Source organism: Labeo rohita, chromosome 15 (genome assembly GCF_022985175.1).
Source record: "Labeo rohita strain BAU-BD-2019 chromosome 15, IGBB_LRoh.1.0, whole genome shotgun sequence".
Taxonomy (NCBI): Eukaryota; Metazoa; Chordata; class Actinopteri; order Cypriniformes; family Cyprinidae; genus Labeo; species Labeo rohita.
Window position 1 is genome coordinate 20,737,810 of NC_066883.1, and position 24,039 is coordinate 20,761,848.

The 24,039-nt window shown below is 38.8% G+C and overlaps 1 protein-coding gene across 4 annotated transcripts in view; it reads left to right on the forward strand.

The window, feature by feature from the left end:
- Nucleotides 1–24,039, forward strand: part of si:dkey-103g5.4 (uncharacterized) — a 32,072-nt gene that overhangs the window by 2,731 nt on the left and 5,302 nt on the right. For 3 of the 4 annotated variants that reach the window (XM_051128650.1, XM_051128649.1, XM_051128652.1), the window contains 24 exons: nt 204–359; nt 701–889; nt 3,229–3,346; nt 3,436–3,546; nt 3,625–3,796; nt 3,886–4,048; nt 5,940–6,128; nt 6,214–6,388; nt 8,071–8,210; nt 8,489–8,790; nt 12,172–12,329; nt 12,641–12,868; nt 14,321–14,656; nt 14,729–15,103; nt 18,056–18,226; nt 18,307–18,464; nt 18,551–18,688; nt 18,863–19,010; nt 21,767–21,900; nt 22,156–22,281; nt 22,448–22,637; nt 22,718–22,783; nt 22,875–23,015; nt 23,096–23,155. In XM_051128650.1, the coding sequence (XP_050984607.1) occupies nt 204–359; nt 701–889; nt 3,229–3,346; nt 3,436–3,546; nt 3,625–3,796; nt 3,886–4,048; nt 5,940–6,128; nt 6,214–6,388; nt 8,071–8,210; nt 8,489–8,790; nt 12,172–12,329; nt 12,641–12,868; nt 14,321–14,656; nt 14,729–15,103; nt 18,056–18,226; nt 18,307–18,464; nt 18,551–18,688; nt 18,863–19,010; nt 21,767–21,900; nt 22,156–22,281; nt 22,448–22,637; nt 22,718–22,783; nt 22,875–23,015; nt 23,096–23,155 (4,144 nt within the window). The remainder of the gene's footprint in view (nt 1–203; nt 360–700; nt 890–3,228; nt 3,347–3,435; nt 3,547–3,624; nt 3,797–3,885; nt 4,049–5,939; nt 6,129–6,213; nt 6,389–8,070; nt 8,211–8,488; nt 8,791–12,171; nt 12,330–12,640; nt 12,869–14,320; nt 14,657–14,728; nt 15,104–18,055; nt 18,227–18,306; nt 18,465–18,550; nt 18,689–18,862; nt 19,011–21,766; nt 21,901–22,155; nt 22,282–22,447; nt 22,638–22,717; nt 22,784–22,874; nt 23,016–23,095; nt 23,156–24,039) is intronic. The other variant, XM_051128651.1, reaches the window with a different exon arrangement.

A 24,039-nucleotide genomic window follows, 5' to 3' on the forward strand; every position in this document is an offset into this window, starting at 1 on the left:
TTGCATAAATTCCCATGTATTTGTAACTAATTGTAGAGAAGCAATCTGCAGACCTCTGCTCAGACAGACGCTCAAGTTTCAGCCTAGTGGGAGTCTGGTTACCACTCTCACTGACTGCTGAATGCTCTTTTCATCAGTTACTAGTCACTAGGGAAATCAGTCAGGATTTATTGTCTCAAACGGCTGCCGTCTTTCCAATGTAGGCCAGTGACGGACAGTGTCCGTGTACTTTGGGATACGTACAGAAAGGAGAAGCCTGTGTGTTGAAGGTCTATGAGATCTGCAAAGATGGACGAGCACGTAACCAGCATGGAGAATGTCTGGACCACAAGCAGTGGAAGCAATATTGCTGCCAACAGGTGAGCGTCCGCACGGACAAAGGAAACTGAGGTAATATTGAGAAACCGTATTGCAGTCACAGTGATGATGACATACTCGCCATTCAGAATTTTATGAATGGTGCGTGACAACTTGCGTATTTTGTGAAGGACATCCGATCTTCTTATTGTTAAATTGTTGACTAGTGTTTTCTTAGTATTGAATGGTTGACCAATAAGTCAGTGACCTCTAAAGTAAAATACCTTCTTCCCATGAACTCTTATCGCACACGTAAGGGGCCACATGTGTATCTCTGAATGTGATATGTGACTCGTGACCCAGTGACGCAGTTGGGCAATATTTAAATGTTGTCCCCCCCCAGGTGTGTCCATCTCCTGAGCTATATGAGGGCTATGATGGTTCCCTGGGCCTGTGTGCTTGCAGAGGGCTGTCCAGGCCTGAGCCAGACCGTGTTGAGTGTGTGGGCTGGTGCCGGAGCATCCTGAATCCAGTTCTGCAGCTGGTTTGCACTGGAAGCCTGTATCTGCTCTACACTGAGTCTGATCAACAGGTCAGGCCTATAGTCCATCCACATCATCTTTAAGGCTGGCCACACGCTAGACGATTTAAAATCTTAACCGATTTTAAAACCATGGGAGACCACAGACATGAAGACAGTTTCAACAAATTTTTAGCCGTATAATCAACTGAATGCGCACGCTAGACAGTTTGACTAGACCACTAGACCACACACTTGTTGATTGTAGGAACGGTTTCACAGCGACAAGATCTTAGGAGACTCAAACATGACGTGAGAAGAAAAACACATGGAGGACAATCAACATTGTCAGCTGGCTCTCCTGGCACGCGTTTTGTTTCACAATGAAAAACAAAGCATAAAAAAGAATATGGGTGATGTTCTTTCTTAGTGCTCTGCTTTTATGGCATGTTTGTGGCTGCCAAGTTTCAGTTATAGAAGCACACAACATCCAGTAGGTGATGCTTGCTCGCTGGGATCATGTCAGAGGTAGCCTGATCAAGAGTTTTAAATATCAAACAGTTTGAGTTCGGGGACGCTCCAATTGGGAGCAGTTAAATAATCGTAATAACACCACACAATAGAGGATTTTTGGTCAAAAGGATTTTGCGACAAGCCTCGAATATGACCACATCCCCTGTTCGGGGGTGCAAATCAGCTTAAAAAAAAGGTCTTAACATCTTCTAGACTGTGGCCAGCCTTAGTGTAGGGAGGCCCAAAACACTACTCATAGTAGTGTCTAGTCTTGGGGTAACACATTACAAGCATTATGACTTTGCTAAATTACTTTTTTTCCCTTCAGATACTAAAACTGAATGTAATTTGTTTCATACGATTTAAAAAAAAAAAAAATAAATTACATGTCTTTTTTTCCATTTATTAAATGTATTTGTGACCCTGGACCACAAAATCAGTCTTAAAGGCGAAGTCCACCTTTTTAAAACAAACATTCACATATAATGTACTCACCCCCTTATCATCCAAGATGTTCATGTCTTTCTTTCTTCAGTCGTAAAGAAATTATGTTTTTTGAGGAAAACATTTCAGCATTTTGCCCCATATAATGGACTGATATGGTGCCCCGATTTTGAACTTCCAAAATGCAGTTTAAATGCGCCTTCAAACGATCCCAAATGCGATTGTAAACTAGCTGAGAAAGAAGGGTCTTATCTAGCGTAACGATCGGCTATTTCGTAACATATTATCTCATGTTCTCCCTCAACTTCGAAATCGCCCTATATCGCTGTTTTACCTTTTTCGTTAAGGGTGTTTGATCTTCTTTGCATGTTCACTTTGCAAAGCCTGGGTCGGTACTTCTGCAGCGATGTAGGATGATTTTGAAATGATTTTTGAAGTATTATTTTTAATTTTAGTTTATTAATATTTTTAATTTGCTTTTATATGTTCAGTTTCCACTGTAATTTTAGTCTAGTACATTTATGTAATTTTCTTTAGATTTTTTACAATGTCTTTTAGAAGTTTTTCATCTAATATTTATATATTTTTTTGCCGTTATTTCAGTTAAAACTATTTTTAATGATTTAAGTTTAGTTTTAGTCATTTAACAATAACGACAATGCTATGTTGGAGGACAAACATCTGCAACAAAAAACAAAACACTTCTGCTGTGCAAAATACAGTAAACAAACAAACAAAGGAACATATTCTACTCTGGAAAAGAAAGATTCTGGAAAGTGCAAAAAGTAACACTCATAACAAGTATATAATTCATTAAAATAATTTATCAATAACATAATTTTAAAAAAAAGTGAAATCACTGCACTCAACCGATACTTAAGGTACGTAAGTACTTAAATAGAAAAAAAATATTTTTCTATTTTTATTATACAGAAAGCACAAACAAATCATCAAATATTTCGGCACGAGGTCTTCCTCAGAATTTATTATTATTTTTTTTTATTTATATTTGACATTTTGCCTTTATTTTGATAGGTCAGTTAGTTGACAGTGAGTGCAGGTCCAGCTTTTCTCAATAGCATAATTTGAAATAAATGAGGTAATAAAATAACTAAAAAAAATTTTTTTTAATTAAAGTATAATTTTTTTTTTAATAATAAATAACTCAATGGAAATGCAAGTAGTTATGATGTGACTGTGATCCTCAACTTGATCTTTGAGTTTTTTTTACTCTTTCTTTCAAGTGTCATAATCCATAAGACGATGCAAAAAAGAAAGGAAACACAGTATGACTGGATAACTTTACAACAAAGTACACAATGTGAGGGACTTGCACAGGACATTGAGAGTGTAACACAGCCCTGTTTACACACAAGTGAGAGCGTAGCACAAACAGCGGTAGGATAACACTCTGACCTATTTGTCATTAAACTTTCCTTGTGTTTTCTTAAAAGGTGAGCATGTCTGGAAGCATGCTGGAGACCGTCCTCAAACACTGGGACTCCCGTGGGAGCTTGGAATGCAATGTGCAGCTCAACTTCTCCAGGCCTGTGTACACAGTGCAAACAGGGGGTGAGTGGCCAGAGACAAGGACAGGAAGTAGAGAGGCTTTCGTGACCACGGTTTATCAGTTGCCTGCTCTCTTGTTTGCCGTTGTGCAGAGGCGGGTTTCTTTGGTCTGCTTAACGCTGTCCCTGTGGAGGTCAGGAGGTTGATTCTGGCCCACAGCCAGGAAACCAACAGACATTTTGAGCCACTAGATACAGAACAAGGTATCTAATACATCAATATGTCTAGGTTATACACACAACCAGTGTATTAGACATGTTTGATGAGATATGTTTTGTTAGGAAACATCAAAGATAAAGAGGAAGATTGGGACTCTCACTGGTCCAGTAAATCATCAGCATTCGGTACGTCTGATATGAGGCCTGGAGGAGTCTTGAACCCAACAGCGTGTCTACATCCGGGAGACATTCTTCTTTTCACCGTGACCCAACAGCACTATCCTCAGTATGATGTGTAAGTACATGCTGACATGTGATTCATCTGCTGCCCATCCATTTTCACTGTCCCAGATTGTCACAGAGGGAATGCTGCTTTTTTCACAGAGACAGCTTGTACAACACTAATGCTGCGTTTGACTGGGGGCCCTTCAGATTACTGGCACAGGACCAAGAACTGGCACGATCTGCCCACTCCCTTTTTTCCATAAGTCTCCATGAGCCGGGGGTGTATGCCTTCAAACTCAGCAGCCATCAACATAGGCACATGGTATTATGATTCATTTTCACGATTTTCTCACCCTCAAGCCATCCTAGGTGTATACGACTTTCTTCTTTTGGACAAATACAATCAGATTTATATTTATGTCCTGGCTTTTCCAAGCTTTATTATGGCAGTGAATGGGTGTTGAGATTTTAAAGTCCAATAAAGTACATCCATCCATCATAAAAAGTAGGGATGCACGATATTATCGGACTGATATTGGAATTGGCCGATAATGGCTTTAAATGCAAATATCGGCATTACTCGTTATGAAAAATGCCGATATGTCAATAAGAGGAATAACTCACATGTGCTAAGGGTGTGCTAGCGATTACATCACAACAGCAGTGTTTTGGATCACTACCTTTAATCTGAGAATAAACATATATTTATTTTTAAACAAATTATGAGCTCTAAAAGATTTTCTCTTTTGCAAGCCATCTATAAATGTTACATTGTAAAATAAAATGTTAAAGGGATAGTTCACCCAAAAAGAAAGATTAGCCCATTACTTACTCACCCTCCAGACATCCTAGATGTATATGACTCCTTCTTTCAGACGAATCCAACCGGAGTTATATTAAAGATTATCCTGCACTTCCAAGCTTTAGAATGGCCTAGGCGAATGTTTCTCTTCATCAGTCCAAAACAAGTCCAATAAAGCGCATCCATCCATAATAAAAAGTGCCTCACGTGGCTCCGGGGGGTGAATAAAGGCTTCCTGAAGCAAATCGATGCATTTTTGTGAGAAAAATATCTATATTAAAGCGTAAGAATCACTTTAACCTAGCTTGCGCCAACTGGTCGTAGACGGAAGCAGCTCCTTACTTTAGCAAAGGAAAACTCCTCTTGGTTTATATAGAAATCCTCCGACATTTTTTGTTACAAATCCTAGTTTTGAACTTCTAATTCGTGACCGGTGCTGTGTTTACCTATCTCCATGGAGTATTTGCGTTCGTCACTTCTGAGCGGCACATGCGCAACTACGACGTCTTACATAATCCACCCAAAGCTGCTTCCGTGTATGACCAGTTGGCGCAAACTAGATTAAAGCGACTCTTATGCAGTAAATATGATATTTTTCTTACAAAAATGCATCGATTTGCAACAGGCACTTTTTGAGGCACTTTTTATTATGGATTAATGCACTTTATTGGACTTGTTTTGGATTGATGAAAAGAAACACCAGTCCATGCCGTTCTAAAGCTTTGAAGTGCCAGGAAAAATTTTAATATAACTCAGATTGGATTCGTCTGAAAGAAGGAAGTCATATACACCTAGGATGGCTGGAGGGTAAGTAAATAATGGGCTAATTTTCTTTTTTGAGTGAACAATCCCTTTAAGGTTACGACTGCTTTTTTCTGAAATAAAAAGAAAAGATTTATAGTTAATTCATAGTTATTTTCAAAGCTTCAGTGTACTGTCATTATAAAAGAACTTCATTATTGTTTTTTAATTCTAACAAAGAAGTTCTTGTTAAAACAAACCAAAACAGGATTTGCTTATAATTTCTGCACAATAGAGACTTGGTGTTGTTTCCAAACAAAAGGAAATATATTGGTATCGGCATCAGTTATCGGCCAAAATGAGTTGAAAAATATCGGCATATCCGATATCTGCAAAAATTTGATATCGTGCATCTCTAATAAAAAGTACTCCACATAGCTCTGCAGGGTTGATAAAGGCCTTCTGAAGCAAATCAATATGTTTGTGTAAGAAAAGTATCCATATTTAAAACTTTAGAAACTGTTATCTCTAGCTTTCAATAACTGTTGTACGAATGTTCATGAGAGAGTTGTGTTCGAATGTGTATTCAAACAAAGGAAACTAAGACTTCTAAGTTAAAGTCGGTTAGTCTGTCTGCATATTCAATGATGTTCTTGTTTGGTCTTTTCAGTATGTTCGGGTAGTGCCTGCAGGTGGAGAGTGCTATGACACTGGACCCTTCTTCCCTTCTGACCCACATCATTTGACTCGCATGGGCATCGCGCAGAGGCGCCAACTGCTGCTCCGCCCCGATTGGACGATGATCGGTGGGCTTTTAGTAGGAGCTGTGGTAATCCTTTGCTTGTGCGTGACAATATTGGTAAGCGATAAGGGAGGCTTTAACAAAAACCTTGGGGTTAACAAAGCTCGGCTTATTGATGTGACTGAACACTGTGTCCTCACAGATCCTGTTCAGGGAATACGGTTGGCCCGAGAAACTGCCAGCTCAGGCCAGGTACCGTGATCTGCAGCTCAGGTACAATATGGACGACTATTCATCGAAGGGCTCCAGGGTGGTGGCTGTGAAAAAAACACATCGAAACCTGCAGGTGGGGTTGACTGAGGATTCAGTGCAGAGAGGTAACCACTGACGTCATAAACCACAGACACATGAGTAAACCTTTTTTTAGTACTACCAGGGGCTACATGTACTACCTTCTTACACAAAAAGATCTACCTTACATAAGATCACCTCTGACTCTGTGTGTCCCAGGTTCATCCCCTTGACCATAATGCCTTATGTACAGCCACATCACATTCAATATGAGTTTAAAGATTACACAGGTTTCACATACAATAACAAACACTGTTAACACTTTACAATAAGGAACATGAACACTAACATGAACACTGGTAAAATGACGTTACCCTCTCATGAAGCTATGCTCTGCTCACTTGCTAATGATAATAATAGTTTTGTAGGACTATGTTTCATAGATTTGAATTTGAAAAAATTATACATTCATATTTAATAATATATTTTCTGTCCAATTGTATTGTTTTACTTTCAGTAAAAGTGTGGTAATTTGATTAGGTTGTATTTTTTAATTCATTATCATTCATTAAAATGATTTTATTGAATAAAACGATAAATAATTATTAAAAAGCATTTCACTTTCATTTTCACAACCAGTAAAATATAAAATATTTTATCAATTAAAGCTCCTGTTTTTTTAGAAAGAAAAATGAACATTGTAATGTAATATATCCAGTGTTCAACAACCCGGAAAATAAAAAATATATATATATATTTTATTAATTAAACCTACTTTTTTCAATAGAGAGAAAAATGTCATATACCTAATGTTCAACAACCAGGGAAATATAAAATGATTAATCATTTAAAGCTTCTTTTTTCTGTAGATAGAACAAATATATATACAATGCTCAACAACCAGGAAAATCTAAAATATTTTATGAACTAAAGATACTTTTTTCAGTAGAGAGAAAATGTAATATATCCAGTGTTCAGCAACCAGGAAAAAGTTTTTTTTTTTTTTTTTTTTTTTTTTTTTTTTTCAATTAAAGCTACTTTATTATATATAGAGAAAAAAGTAATATCCAATGTTCAACAGCTGTGAAAATGTAAAATGTTTTATCAATTGAAGCTACTTTTTTATAAAGAGAAAAATGTAATATATCTAGTGATCAACAAACAGGACATTTGAAAACATTTTATCAATTAAGGCTACTTTTTTCTATAAAGAGAAAAATATAACATATCCAATGTTCACCAACCAGGAAAATAGAAAATATTTGATCAATTAAAGCTACTATCTCTATAGATAGAAAAAAAATCTTTAGATAAATGTGCAAACTTGACTTCAGGCATGACATCCATTTTTTCTAACATTAGAACTTTACAGTCAAGGAGAAAACAATTACCCCAAGATCTCAAAAGCTATTATTTTTATTTGCTCCAAGCAGCATTTGAACATCCATTGCCAAGATTCCTTGTCTGCTTAAGATAACCATGATATCGGGCTTCATTCATGATGGCTGTAGCAAACTGACCTATTTTACCTGCATGTGGTTCAAGTTTTTAGGATGTCCCTGACGTTTTGGCAGAACCATATCTCTGTTTGACAAACACTTAGAAGCCTAGACAGCATCATACACAGTTACCAAAGCTTACTCTTCGCTTTCAATGCAATGATTGTCAGGAGACGTATTGGGTGTGACACGTTTGTCTGTCCTATGGTATTGTATCAGCTCCGTCCAGAGCTGGAATTCCCACAGACTGTGCTCATATTGCCCCGCAGCGGTGGCTCTGGTGTCAAATGAATTCTGGGACTATGAAGAACAAGTGGATCTTGAAGCCTTCAGTTCCAGCACCTTCTACGACATACTACTCAAGCACAGCGTGTCTGTCACAGTACGTCTCGGGCAGCTCAGAGGAGAGGTGAGACTTCATGAGAACAACACTCTATTTCCCACCCCTGTGAGCTTCAAATATCACCCTCGTAAAGTTCAAACATATTTACCCATATTGAATAGCATCACTGAGATGCTTGGTTGTAATTAACAGTCTCTCTTGTTTCACTATGATACTGTGTGGGATACAGCAGTGAATTGTTACTTCCCTCAAGCGAAGTGTATGGATGAAGTTGTAAAATGAGTTGTAAGTATAGCGTTCCTTTGTTAACTTGCTTCATTGATGGAAACGTGCACCCTGTCTAGGTGAAGCAGCTCTATCAGGGGGTGCTGGGGAAGTTGAGAGGGCTCCACCCTGGCTGGAGGATGTTTGGAGGGAAAACCGAAGGTCTGGAGAGGCAGGTGGAGCAGGAGATGGTGCGACGAAGAGCACTGGGTAATCAGCTGACACAGCTACTGGACAGTCAGTTGCAGATCCTGAGGGTGGAGATGAGAGCACAGCAGGTCATACAAAAGACCTTCAGAGCACGACTGAGAGAGGGCGTGAGGCTTCTGAGACTGCTGGCTGAGGGTCATACCTTGCTCTGGGACAAACACATCAAGCAGCAGTATGTCATGGAGAGGCAGATATGTATTTGTCTGTTTTATCTCTTTTTTTTTTTTGCTTGTTTATGTATGTGTGTGTTCGAAATGTGGTGATGCACTTGAAGAAAAAAAAAACTACAAAAATGTGGTTCAACAAAGCCATCCATTGATTAAAAATATATTATCAAATTAATCACACTTAATCACATACATTATATATTCGCTTAGAATAGCCCCCAAAGACATGATATATAAACAGCTGTTCAGAAGTTCTGGGGTTAGTACACTCTTAAAAATAAAGGTTCTTTATAGGCATGGTTCTATGAAGAACCTTGAACATCCATGGAACGTTTCAAATGCAGAAAACGTTCTTTATAATCTTTAGATTTTTCAAATGTTCTTCAAAATGGTTCTTTTAGGAACTGTTCACTAAAGGTTCTTTGAGGAACCAAAAGGTCACGTTCACACAGATTTTGTAATTGACAACAGCATTTACTTACAGGTGTGAGTCTCAAAATGTCCCGTTCACACAGTAGCTTACAGTCGAACAGTTTCCGTATCCGTATTCCTTACAAGTAACCATAGTAACAGTGACCAAAGCAATATCAAAGATTGCTACGTCCGTAAAACTGAAAGTATTACCAGTTTCTGACACGACATAAGTCCAACCTAGCCGCGAGTTCATCCATCAAATCATCATTAACCGACAGCAACTTTTTGAGTGGACACCGGAGCATTTGAGCCACGCGAAGAACGCAAAACTGACGGAAGGGAACGGCTCCTGTGAAGACTGGATATAAAACTTTCAGACGACACACAGCTCATTTTTCCGTCACTGTTCCAAGAATGCGATTGTGAGTCCTGAAAATGTATGTGTGTGAGTTCGGTTATAGAATACAGTTGTCACACCCGTGAATAACCGTACTGTGTGTGAACGTAACCGTATTAAGGACTCAAATACAGTATTGACAACCGTATTCTGCTGCTGTGTGAACGTGGCCAAAATGGTTCTTCTATCACTGCACCCCTTTGGAGATCAAAATTGGCAGTAAAGACTTTTATCTTGTTGCAAAAAATTATTACGTTTTCTATACAAATATTAAGCAGCAAAAACTTTGTTTTCAGCATTCATAATAATAATTAATGTTTATTGAGCATCAAATCAGAATATTAGAATGATTTCTAAAGGATCATGTGACAGTGAAGACTGGAGTATGCTAAATGATGCTAAAAATTCAGCTTTGCATCACAGGAATAAGTTATATTTTAAAATATACTAAAGTAGAAAACAGGTATTTTGCATTATAATAATATTTCACAGTATTACTATTTTACTGTATTTTTTTGTCAAATAAATACAGATTTGGTGAGAGATTTTTAGGAGACTTAATTTAAAAGCATTTCACGAGTTCGCCTGCCCATCCAGTCCTGATGGGCAATGGTAAACAAACTTGGCTTGCTGTCGTTAATGGAAGCTCGAACCCGAGGCTTGGCTTGAGCGCAGAGTTCGAACCCCCCCCTCCCCCGCAATGTGATATTACCTAGAAGGAGAATAACAGAAACAGAGGAGGAGAAGGGGAGGTGGAGGGATGCCGGAAGAACGGAGGCTGGGACGGTGCAATGAGAGCTGCTTATATAGGCTTGTAATGATGATTGACAGGACTGAATGATTAGGCTCCTCCCGAACCTACGTTTGGAACTTCATTTAAAAATCTTACCAACCCCAAACGTTTGAATGGTGGTGCATTTTATTTTATCATGCATTTTTTTCTTCATATCATTGAAGTCTATCAAAGGCCTACAGATCACTGTGATTTTTACAGTTTACAATTTCACAATTAATCTGTTCGAGGTGGCCTATTCATGCATTCTTATATTTCGGCAGTCATATTTTAAAGGGAACCCTGGGTATTAAGACTTGTATGGCTTAATATAACATAAATTATGTCTCTTACTGAAATATGTAGTAGAAAACCCATAAACGATTTACGTTATTTAAAAAACCCCACATTATTTTATACATATCTTGGACTATTGGGGCACCATTATTTTGATGACGTGAAATGGTTGAGGTACTGGCACTAGCTGTTGCTATTTTTACCACAATATAACTTGGAAAAAATATATAGATATATAGATACGATGACCACAGCTACTGAAAGAGCTTACATGTGGTGATGGATATAAGCGTACTAGGCTTAAACCAAATGCCGTACCCATTTTTCACCAAAAGGAGTCTAAACGCCCCTGGATATCGAGTGAAATCTGCGCTGGGAAACTCCTTCAGTGGCTGCGGTGTCATGACAAGTGTCGGCATGTTTACATCCTGTCAGGATGGCATCTAGCGTTTCTTGTCTCTGCCGTTTGTAAGCTCTTTCAGTAGCTGTGCTCTACTAAAAGCCTCAAAGACATCAGGGCTGAGAGAACAAAGACGCTGGTGTTTGGGAAGTTTTATTTATCAACAGGCATCTTCCCATTATTTTCTCTTCTTACTATTGCTAGGAAAGCAGTGAAGACTTATATCCTTTTTCCTGTTGCTCTTCGACTGAAAATTAGAACTAAAAGCTGCACAATGTTGCATCGTATCAGTATTTTATTTTCCAAGCTATGTATTCCGAGTTGCGTTTGCCCCCCATAGTGCAAAATATGTATAAAACGATGTGGATTTTTTTAAAAAGTAACTTCCATCTTTCACGGGTTTTCTACTACGTTTTAGTAAGAGAATGTCAGAATGTTATTGTGTGTCGTCACTTAGAAAGCTAAGTATGTGTATGTAACTGTACACTCAAAATGGTTTCTAACTGTCAAAATTTCAACGCTCTCAATGACTGCATTGTAATTATCAGTAGAAAAACATAGTTTGTATAACCAAGAATCTTTTTGAATCATCTTCGTCTCAGCCCTCTTATCGCATTTCCAGATCCATAATCACAAAGGAGGAGAGTAACTTAAAGCTTTGTTCAGAGTGCACACAATTGTGATTTATTTTCACATCCGATCTTTAGGATTGACTGTCAAGTGGCTGCTGTGATGAAATTGCATCTGTTTGTTTACAATGTGCTGTTTATATCCGATATATCTGTTGTAGGATTTACGCATTAGCATAATATGAAGAGAGTTAAAAGAAAGCAGGTTTCACTGTGAAAAGAGACAACGTTTAGACATTTAGCCTGTCTTTAATATCTATGATGTCATTGCTTAACACATCAGATAACATGAGCATCAGAGGAAGGTGTCCTTGACGTCCAGGAAGGGCACGACACGGCCAGGCCATAGTAAAACCAGTCTGCCCGACTTAAAGAGATAGTTCACCCAAAAATGAAAATTCTGTCATTAATTACTCACCCTTGTATCGTTATGTTATTCCATGATTTATAACCTACTGTCTATGTTGTGCACTGCAGTGTTTTAGAGCGAGTAGCTGTGCTTTCTGATGAGATGATTGAGATGGTATCAGTGGAAAGCCAGAGGCTTGGGGCCTGGGTTGTGCTTAAAGAGGGCACTGGAGCACAGTTATTATGCCCTGCTACTGGATCAGTCCTCAGCAGGGAAGACATCATAGGTGAGACCTTTTAAAAAAATTTGTATGACACCTTTACAGATGCTAACCACATAATTCAGACCTAATGTTGTCATTGTTTTCAGTCAGTGGCTGTGCAATCATGTCCCCTAGTGGGTTATAATATAAAACAGCCATACTTGGAAAAAGCCTGGCAAAACCACTAGGTGGAGGTATTTCACAACATTGCCCAAGTTCTGCTGGTCAAATCCTGACAAATAGCCTCTGAGACTTAACTTGGCATGTCTGTGGCATGACTGATTGATTAAAGTCTGCGGAAACACCGAAAGATTTCACTCTTTTTCCCTCCGCAGCTCCTGATGGATCTGTTAGAGCTTGTGATGCCGTTCATGTAGACCCCCTCACAGGCCTCATTCAACCCAACTCTAACACCCATATGTTACTGGCAAGTGCACACAGCATGCCAGTGCCCCCAGATTTCTTCCTGCACCCCCAGACTGGCAAACTACTGCCTGTGGCTGGAAACGTAGGCTTTGATCCTGCTTCCTCCACCCTTGTCTTTACAGCCGACGCTTGCGTGGGTGAGTCATTCAGTATGCTAGTTAGTACGTTTATAAATGAATATTTTAGATTCAGTGCCAGTTACGGTCAATCAACAGCAGCTTTGGCTTATAAGGGTAGTTTACCCAAAAATGAAAATTCTGTCATTAATTACTCACCCTCATTTTATTCCAAACCTTAAGATCTTCCTTCATCTTCAGAACACAAATTAAGATAATTTTGATGAAATCCAAAAGCTTTCTGATCCTGCATAGACAGCAATGGTACCACGTTCATAGCCCAGAAAGGTAGTGAGGACATCAGTAAAATAGTCCATGTGACACCAGTGGTTCCACTGTAATTTTATGAAGCTACGAGAATTATTTTTCTGGGCTAAAAAGACAAAAATAAAGACTTTATTTAACAATTTCTTACAATTGAAGTAACTGGGGCTAAGTGATTTTTTTTTTCACACTTAATCATGTAAACACACCCGCTGTTCACATCTTGTGGCTCTACTATTAAAAAAATATAAGTATTTTATTGTTAACAGACTGGCCCATACACATCTATTGCAAATACCTTTGAGGTCAAAAGTTTACATACACTTTGCAGAATCTGCAAAATGTTAATTATTTTACCAAAATAAGAGGGATCATACAAAATGCATGTTATTTTTTATTTAGTTCTGACCTGAATAAGATATTTCACATAAAAGATGTTTGCACACAGTATAGTCCACAAGAAAAAATAATAGTTGAATTCATAAAAATTACCTCATTCAGAAGTTTACATATGCTTGATTGTTAATACTGTGTTGTTACCTGAATGATCCACAACTTTTTTTTTTTTTTGGTTTAGTGATTCATTTATTGATTTTGTTCATGAGCCCCTTCTTTGGGGGGTGAAAACTTTTGGAATTTGAAGATCAGGGTAAATTTAACTTATTTTGTCTTCTGGAAAACATGTAAGTATCTTCTGTAGCTTCTGAAGGGCAGTCCTAAATGAAAAAAAAAAAAGTTTTTTAGGCAAAACAAGAAAAATGTACACATCTTCATTCTGTTCAAAAGTTTTCACCCCCGGCATCCTTTTTCAATCTGGAGTACCAGTGAGTGTTTGAACCTTCTGTAATAGCTGCATATGAGTCCCTCAGTTGTCCTCAGTGTGAAAAGATGCATCTCAAAATCATGCAGTCATTGTTAGAAAGGGTTCAATATACAAAAAGGATTTTTCCGAAAAACAGCGGGAAGTTTAACTGTTCAGGAAAAACAAGGAACTCATGAACAACTATCACTAAACAAAAAAAGCTGTGGATCATTCAGGTAACAACACAGTATTAACAATCAAGTGTATGTAACCTTTTGACACCAACTGTAACCTCACTGTAACCCAAATAATTGCTTTTTTAAAGAAAAGGAGGGTAGAGATAACCTTCATTGTGCCACAAGTGCTGTTGTTTGAAGTTGTATTTAACCCAGTGTTTCTCTTCTTAGGTGAGGTGGGAAAATGGGAATCACCTCTGCTGCCTTTCATTCCGTACCCTCCGTCCCGCCATGCTGAAATCCATGCTGCTTCCAAACTACGGGGGCTTCGTTCAGGCCAAAGGCTGGTGTTTGGAGGCCCTATGTGTGACTGTGACACTGGTGTTTTGGTGCCTATTCTGGCAGTCACCATCCATCCGCAAACAGGATTGGTTTATCCTTTGGGAGGTGTGCACACGTGTCCCATCTCACGCCTACGGCAGCCTATTCAGATCGGCTGTCCCATGCTGGACCCACGTACAGGCGACCTGGTGCTCATCACGGGTGTCAGCCTTGATCCCCATACAGGTCTGTTTTCTAATTGTTGAAAAAATGTCTCAGCATGTTCAAACAGCCTGATTGATGAGTGTCTCTGTTCAGGGGCTGTACTTCCAGTTGGGGGGCTCCTCCTAAACGAGTCCTTCATCGAGCCCTTGAGCGGACGAATGGTGCGGGTTGGTGGAGGCAGTGTGCGAGGAGGAAAGGTGGTGCCACATGCTGGGGGTTTCCAGGCTCTGCTGGACAGCCAGGCTCTGGGCGCTTGCTTGCGGGTGGCGGAGCTCCTGCAAGGAGTCAGTGAGGAGTGGAGCTCAGCAGCTGCTGATCCACAAGGTGACCTGGACAGACTCTCGGCAGCAACATCTGAGCTGGAGCAGGCCTGGAAAAGCAGCCAACACTGTGTGCTGCAGCTGCTGAGTCGCCTGGAAGTCGTACAGGAACAGGCCAGGGGTGTGGCGGAAAATGGTGGTAGTGTGGGTGGGTAGGAGTTCTTTACTGCAAAACATCTGTACATCTCATGATCTGCTCATTAATGTAAGATAGGTTAATGCAAAAATGTACCATTCTAACAAAACTGTTATTTTGGATACTTGGGTAAAAAGATACTTGGGTACTTGCTGTCTATGAAGGGTCAGAAAGCTCTTGGATTTCATCAAAAATATCTGAATTTGTGTGTAAAAAACTTACCTACATAACATACAGTTACTGATACTGAAACTAAACTGATATTTGATATTAAATACCACTGCTATTATAAAAGAAAAATTAATAAAGCTGATAAACATTCTGAAAGCTCTTACACTGTTTAAATCCCATATTAAATGATCCTTCACTAAGCCCCCTTTCTGCTCCCCTTTGGCTACTGTTGCCAACTCACTCAGACAAGCCTTACAGAATATTGCATAAAAATGAACTGGAGACGTCTATGAACAGCATAGTTTTCAGGAAATTGTAAATAAATGCTCAAAAAATGATAAAAAAGTGATTTGACATTAAATATTAAATGGACTGGAATAAATTGTGACACAAAATATTTTTGTTAGCCATTTTTCTTGAAGGAAATTGTTAAATTATGCAGTAGCTTGATTTAAAACTGCAGAGACTGCAAATCAGAATAGATGAAAATATTCAACACAGTCAACAGAAAATAAAAGGCCTCATTTGAAAGTGATTACTAAGTGACTCAAGAGAATTTTTAGTTACTACAGTGACATCTTAGTGACATCTTATTTTTTAAGAATTTTCATTAAATTTTGTTTGAAACTATCCAAACTCATAGATTCTTCATAAACAATAGAAAAGAGAATAGTAGACAACAGTTGGCAATCTACATCCGATCTGTTAAAAGGCAGCTTTTATAGCTTTTAAAGAGACCCAATTTTCAATTTTCACCCAAAAATTAAAATTCTGTCATTAATTACCCTTATGTCGTTCCAAACCCACAAGACCTTTGTTCATTTTCAAAACAGAAATTAAGATATTTTTAATGTTTAATTTAATGTTTAATGTAAGATATTTTTAATATTTTTTATGAAATCCAAGAGCTTTCTAACCCTGCATAGACAGCAACACCACTGACACATTCAAGGCCCAGAAAGTTAGTAATTTTCATTTTTAATCATGAACCTTCAGGACGATATAGCCTTATGCATTTATTTTAAAGAGAACAAATCACCACACCCCCACAGTGACACTAAAAACAACAAAATACGCTAGGGGTGGTTACAAAAAAATTGATTTCTCAATTTTAATATATGCTCATTTTATGAACCAGTATCGATTCTTAAAAGGCTTTTTGGTCTATGCTGTTTTCAGTTGATGAATGAACAGTAGAGTGTGCCTCCCAGCATCTCAGATCTCAGAAAATTCAAGCAATATACCCCGTTTTGGCGCTCTTTAAAGGAAAAGTTCACTTCCAGAACAAAAATGTACATATAATTTGCTCACCTCCTTCTCATCCAAGATGCTCATGTCTTTCTTTCTTCAGTCGTAAAGAAATTATGTTTTTGAGGAAAACATTTCAGCATTTCTTTCCATATAGTGCCCACGAGTGACTGCGAGTTTAAACTTCCAAAATGCACTTTAAATGCAGCTTCAAAGGGCTGAAGAAGGATCTTATCTAGCGAAACGATCGGTTATTTTCTTAAAAAAATGACAAATTATATACTTTTTATATAATTAACCACACACATGCGTCGTGGTACTCTCTTGAATTTGTGACATTCAGAAATTGTTTAATAAAGCTGGGTTTTTTTTTTTGTTTTCTTTGTGCACAAAAAGTATTCTCCTAGCTTCATTACATTACGGTTGAACCCCTGATGTCACATGGACTATTTTAACGTTGTCCTTAATACCTTTCTGGGCCTTTATGCAGGGTCAGAAAGTTCTTCAAAAATATCTTAATTAGTTTTACGAGTTTGGAACGACATAAGGGTGAGTAATTAATGACAGAATTTAAATTTTTGGGTGAGCTATTCCTTTAAAAGCTGCCTTAAAAACTTTTGGATGTAAATTGCCAACTGTTGTCAACCTTTTTCTTTCCTAATGTATATGGAGAATCTATGAGTTTGGATGGCGTTGAGCTACATTTTATGGAAATTGTTAAAAAATGTGATGTTGATAGTAACTAAAAAGTTCTCTTGAGTCAAAGTAATCACTTTCAAATGAGGCCTTTTATTTTCTGTTGACTGTTGAATATTTTCATCTATTCTGATTTGCAGTCTCTGCAGTTTTAAATCAAGCTACTGCATAATTTAACAATTTCTTTCAAGAAAAATGGCTAACAAAACACTTTGCAGTGTCACAATTCATTCCAGTCAATGTAATACTAATATGAAATCATTTTTTACCATTTTATAAGCAAATTTTACTGAAAACTTTGCTGCCCATAGACATCTTCAGTTCATTTTTATGTGTTGTTCTGTAAGGCTTGTCTGAGCGAGTTGACAACAGTAGCCAAAGGGGAGCAGAGCTCAGGTGTTAGAGCATTCAGAATGTTTGTCAGTTTGATTTATTTTTCTTTTATGATAACAGTAGTGTTTAAAAGCAAATAACAGCTTTGTTATAATAACTGTAGGGATATTACAGGATTAGTTTACCCAAAAATGAAGATTCCGTCATTAATTACTCACCCGCATGTCGTTTCAAACCTGTAAGAACTTTGTTCATCTTCGGAACATAAAGTAAGATTTTTGATGAAATCCGAGAGCTTTCTGACCCTGCATCGACAGAAACGCAACTACCACGATCAAGGCCCATAAAGGTAGAATGACATTGATAAAATAGTCCATGTGACATCAGTGGTTCAACTGTAATGTTACGAACAAAAACTTGCATCAAAGATTGACACAGAAGAGAATAAATTGTTGAATAAAGTCGTTTTCTTTGCGCACAAAAAGTTTGCCTCCTTGCTTTCTTCTCTTCCTTTAGGGGAAATCAAGTTTCCTGGCATTGATCTCTCCTTGCCAGCACTCCCTGGGTTGGAGTATCCTGACCCTGGAGGCTCGAGTTTGCATGTCCCAGTTCTGGGAGCTCAGTTGGACTGGGTGTCAGGATGCATGGTGCCCCTGGCTGGAACCATGGAGGATGCAGATGGTAAAGGTAACAGAGGTTACTAGCGGTGTCTAAATCCTGTTACATTAATCTCTAGGTGTTAACCTAGAGTACATTATGACTCTCAGGGCTAGTTCCCATACGTTTCGGAGCGCAGACGGTGGACCCAGTGACCGGGGTGCTGTCTCCGGTTGTGGGGGCCAATCTGGATGTTTGGAAGCGGACTGTGGTTCCTATAACTGTGTCCCAGATTCTGACGTTAGGAGAAAACCCAGACACTGTCACGGTGAGCGAACTAAATCACAGCCGCATAAAAGCTCAGTTGGCTTGGGGGTGTTTATATGTGTGCAAATGTGTGTTTGTTCGCCTCAGGTGGAAGCCCTCCAGAAAGAGAGCAGCGTACGGGGCAATTACTGGCGTGAGCAGACACTGAAGGAAGAGGAGATGGTGGGAGATTTTGACAGAGCCGTTAAACACTATCTCTCCACATCCATACACGAGTCTGACTGTGTGAGTTGACTCCACAGAGATGACACTACGCTCTGTGGCCTATTTAAAATGCAAGACTTCTGACCAAATGTCTATTTTTATTTTTGTGAGTGTCAGTGTGATGGGAAGCATTTCCACCATCCTTGCATCCTGAATGAGATTCTGTGCATGTTCTCGTGTGTGTGTGTGAAACAGATAGACTGGATGGACACAGACAGGCAGCTCAGGGAGACCGCCGCTGAGATTCAGGAAAGCGCTCAGTGTGAGGCCCAGCGAAAAGCTCTCCAGAACTCAGAGTTATCGCTGCTCATACCAGCCCATGTGTTACACGCTCTCACAGGAGGTCGGTCCTCATGCTCGTACTCCCACTGAGAGTGGAAACGGTTATGCTTTAAAAATTCAAACATAGAGCTCATGATCCTCATGTACACTACCATTTGAGGTCGGTGAGATTTTTTAATGTTTTAGAAAGAATTAAGTCTCTTATTATCAACAACACAGCATTTACTTGACAAAAAACTGTAAAATGAGTAATTAGGGGTTCAAGCGAGTAGCTAGTCCTAGGTTTTTTGCCCGATCGGAACCAAACCAGTGCAGAAAGATTCTCTGGAGAGTGAATATCAACAATTATCAAAAAAAAGTTGAACTTTTGATTCACCGTTGCAAAGGGACGCCAAAATGTTCGAAGGGGACAGGGCCACTTTTAGTAAAATGCCTATAACTCTGAATGGAATGAGATATCATCGCCAAACTCTGCACACTTACGTAAGAGCTCAAGCTGAGGTCACAGGAAAAAAAATCGCAGAGATTGGTTACGTGACGGCGCTATAAGAGAAAAAAAAAAAAAAATTGGTTATAACTAGGCAACTATTTGTCCTATCAACATGAAAATCGCTGTGCACGGTCTTGGTCCAAGTGCCACAAGTGTCTATGGGACATTTGCATATCTTAAATAAACATGGCCGCCTTTGTCGGATGAAGATCTGTGAGAAATTTGAAAGGAAAATGACCACTGGGGGGGGCCGTCTTGCATTTTTTGAGGGCGTAAGCGATTACACATTGCACGGTTTTCCGCACATACAAGCGATATTTGTATCATATGATAGACCTCCTCGTTCTGAACAACTTTGCCTCTAGAACCACTGCTGTCAATCAAACCGTTTTTTTAAATGATTGAGAAGATGTGAAAAACCTACTTTTGCAAACTAGTCCTAGGTTTTTCTGGAAAAAACACCACAGTCCAATTCTCTAGACTCTCTAGGTCAATAATTATTAAAAACATGTTGAAATTTCCCTTTGGGAAGCTATAACGGGATCCTTTAGAAAAAGGGCCTGTCGAAATATACCCAAAAGCCTATAAAGCGTAAACGAAAACTCAAAACCTCATGAAACCTGCTGAACGTTTCAGTTTCAGGGAGTTTCAGGGAGATCGGACCACAGCTGGCGCTATAACAGTTATAAATGTTATAAAAACATCATATTTCTATGTAAATCACCTGGATTTAACATACTTAATAACTTAATTGATTTAGGTGGTTACAGCCTTGCTAAATAATGAGTCATTTTCCTTATGTGCTTAAATACCTAAAGTGCTTGAACCCTGGTAATCGCCGCTTGCAGCTGTATTATTGTGATTATTATTGCAATTTTTTTTTTTTACTCCATTCTTTAGTGTCACATGAACCTTTAGAAATCATTCTAATATGCTGATTTGGTGCTCAAGAAACGTTTCTTATTAATAAGGTTGTGCTGCTTAATGTTTTTGTGAAAACAGTGCTAAATTTTTTCAGGATACTTGAATAAAAAGTTGAAAAGAACAGCATTTGTTTCAAATAGAAATCTTTTCTAACATTATAAATGTCTTTGCTGTCACTTTTGATCAATTTCACGTATCCTTGCTAAATGAATGAATTTCTTTCAAAAACTAAATCTTACAAACTTTTAAACAGTAGTGTATAATATGTAGACAAATAAAAGACTTTTGACACCTTATTTTACAACTTATCTGTTTATGTTAAAGAGACAGTTAGCTTAACAGTGACAGGTCTGTTTTTATTTACTCACCTTCATGTCTTACTTACGTGGAACAACAAATTTAGTAACTTGAAGAATCTTTACACAGCTCTTTTCTATACAACAGAATAGTTTGTAGCAACCGTGGCTGCTCAAATGCAAAAATTAAGACAAAAAATCCCCCTGCAAATTATAGATCTTTATTCACTGGTAATCTTCCCCTCCAGTAAGCTGTTAACTCTAGAATCAAAGCTCTGAACCACTGAGTCAGACTCAACTAATTTGTTCATCAGTTGTGATCAAATTGTTCAGTCTGATTTGTGAACAAGATCAGTATCACGAATCGTTTTAAAATAATGATTCCTTCACAGATCCAGTTCTTGAGTTTAAGAGTCAATGGTCCATTCACAGCAGTTCTCGAGTGAACAGCTCACTGAAAAAGAAGATTATCACATGGACCAATTTCGCAGTACTTTTTGGTGCCACTTTTGGAGCTTAAAGGGATAGTTCACCCAAAAATGAAAATTGCCCCATGATTTACTCACTCTCAAGCCATCCTAGGTGTATATGCCTTTCTTCTTTCAGATAAATACAATTGGAGTTATTAAAAAATCTCCTGGGTCTTTTTTAAGCTTTATAATGGCAGTGAATGGGTGTTGAGATTTTGAAGTTCAGTAAAGTCTATTCATCCATCATAAAAAGTGCTCTACAAAGCTTGGAAGAAGGCTTGGAAGAACCAGGACATTTCTGAATATAACTCTGATTGTATTCATCTGAAAGAGGAAAGTCATATACACCTGGGATGGCTTGAGGGCGAGTAAATCATTTGGTGAGTAAATTTCATTTTTGGGTGAACTATCTCTTTAACCAACCCAATCTCATGAGAAAGCATAATTATTTTACGATCTAATTCAAGAGAGAGCTTGAGAGTTTGTTGGCTTAACAGATGTGACTATTAACAGTCATTGTGTAGAAAAATGTTTTGTCCTCATTTTAGTTTCACATAACCACTTTAGGGTTTGGAACTACATGATAGTGAATAAATAATGACCAAGTTTTCATCTCTGTGTGAACTCTTCCTTTAAGGAGACGAGGAGGAGTGGGAGCAGCAGTGTTACTGGCACACCGAGCTTAAGGCCGTGCTGAGCCGAGCGAGTGTGTCAATGGAGAGACTGCGCAGGGACCGGGATCAGCTGTCGAAACATGAAATGCAGCATCTGGTCAGCTTGTTTTCACAATGAAACATAAAAACACACTCTCGCCCTCAGACAGAAACATACAATGCTGACAACGGTCTGTTGAGCTCATTACTACATCGTTAAACAGCTGAATGAGCAAATCAATGCATTGGAAGCTTGATATCCTTCATGCGGCTATTGGTGCGATCTCCAATATTCTGCCTTTGCACTGTCCATTTTCCAGTTTGATGGAGTGTGGTCTGGGATGAATAACACAGTGTCTTGTGATTATCACAGGATGGGGAACTGAGGGAGCAGGAACTGTGGGAGCAATTAATGCAGAGACAAGCAGAGCTGGATGCTGCGCTTTCGTCTCTCCGCTGTGCTCGTCAGGTCTGCCAGCTACGTGCTGACACCGCGCAGGTAACATGTGCCGGAGGCCAGACGTGCAATATACGCTCATGACACTGACTGATAATGCTGTAGTGATGTCCTTGGTTTACCTTAGAGCTGTTTGGTATCTAATTAGGAACACTTTAGCAGACTTTATTTCAACTGACAGTCTACTGAATTGATTCGTTTCCTCTAGTCTTTGGTTTCTGGCACATTCTGGTATAAGGATTTTGACATGCTGCAGCCTAAGAGTGTGAGAAACCCTCTAAAAGTAATAGCCATGACTCAGCAGAAAATCCTTCCTCGGCTGGAACGACTTATTCAGCTGTTGGAGGAAACCAAAGCACTTGGCCAGTCGACCAGCACACAGCGGCAGCAGAGCTCTGGTATAATATTCTCATCTATGCCTTATTTTAGAAACGTTTATCATGCTTTTGTCTCAGCTGTTAAAACGTTTCTCATAAAGGAAAGCAGGCGTTTGGCTGTGACAGCGCTTCTAGAGCGTGGACTGAATCTGTGTCTGTTGTGAAAGGTATTTTTTAATGCACGCAGAATAAATAGTGAGATGCTGCTTGTCAGCCTGTAGAATTTCACCGCTGTGTTTGTGTCTCCTGCTGCGCCAGGTGTCTCAACTCAGTCCTTTAAAGATCAAATGAAGGCTCCGTCTGCAAGTGAACAGAATGCCACGGTGCCCTCTCTTCCTCTGTCAAACCCATCTTACGCTCAGAAAAGCCAGGAAAAAACACAGCTGAACCACAGCCAGGGTAAGGCTGTCTTAAGTCAGAGATGTTACCAGGATCCTCAATTCAGATCACGACATGATGTTCTCTCTTGTTCCATTCAGATGTCCGATCTCTCCAGGAACCTGGTCTGTCCGCACATATCAGTGTCCCACAGCTAGCAGGTCAGAGCGTTGTACTGAAGAGCTTTGAGTTGAACCAGTGTGTGTTTAAGACTCACAAGTTCTTTTAACCTTGAATGTCACATTTGAACTACAGGAGATCAGTGATGCAAAAATGTGATTTGTTACATTGCTTTAGCACATGACTCAAGTAGTTACTGGAGCTTTTAGCATGTTAGCTAAGCCAGTTATCACAATTTCTATACTTTGGGTATATATATTATAATTAGGTACTATAATAAGTTTGTTTTCTGTACTTGCTCATACTTACTCAAGTCCATCTCAAGTTCGATTCCAAGACCATATCTTTTATAACTTGTTGAGTCCAAATGCTCCTTGGATGTGAATTTGAGACTGAATCCGGTCATGTCCGGACTCGAGTACTGCAGTGCTGCCATTTTCTACAGACATTAATTATACCTCAAATTATGCTGTTTATTGGGAAGCTGTGCATTGTTACCTCTTTAAAACATTCAGGCTTAAATGGACAGTTCACCCAAAAACGAAAATTCTGTCATTAATAACTCGCCCTCATGTGGTTCCAAACCCGTAAGACCTCCATTCATCATATGAATACAAATTAAGATATTTTTGATGAAATCAAAGCTTTCTGACCCTGCATAGACAGCAATGGGACTAACACATTCAAAGCCCAGAAAGGTAGTAAGGACATCGTTAAAATAGTCCATGTGACATCAATAGTTCAACCGGAATGTTATGAAGCTGCGAGAATACTTTTTGTGTGAAAAGAAAACAAAAATAAGAACATTATTCAACAATTTCTTCTGTTTCGTGTCAGTCTTCGACACGTATGCAAGAGCATGATGCATGTGTGTGATGCTGCTGAGACAGGAGCCGAAATTTTCGTTTTTGGCGAACTAACCCTT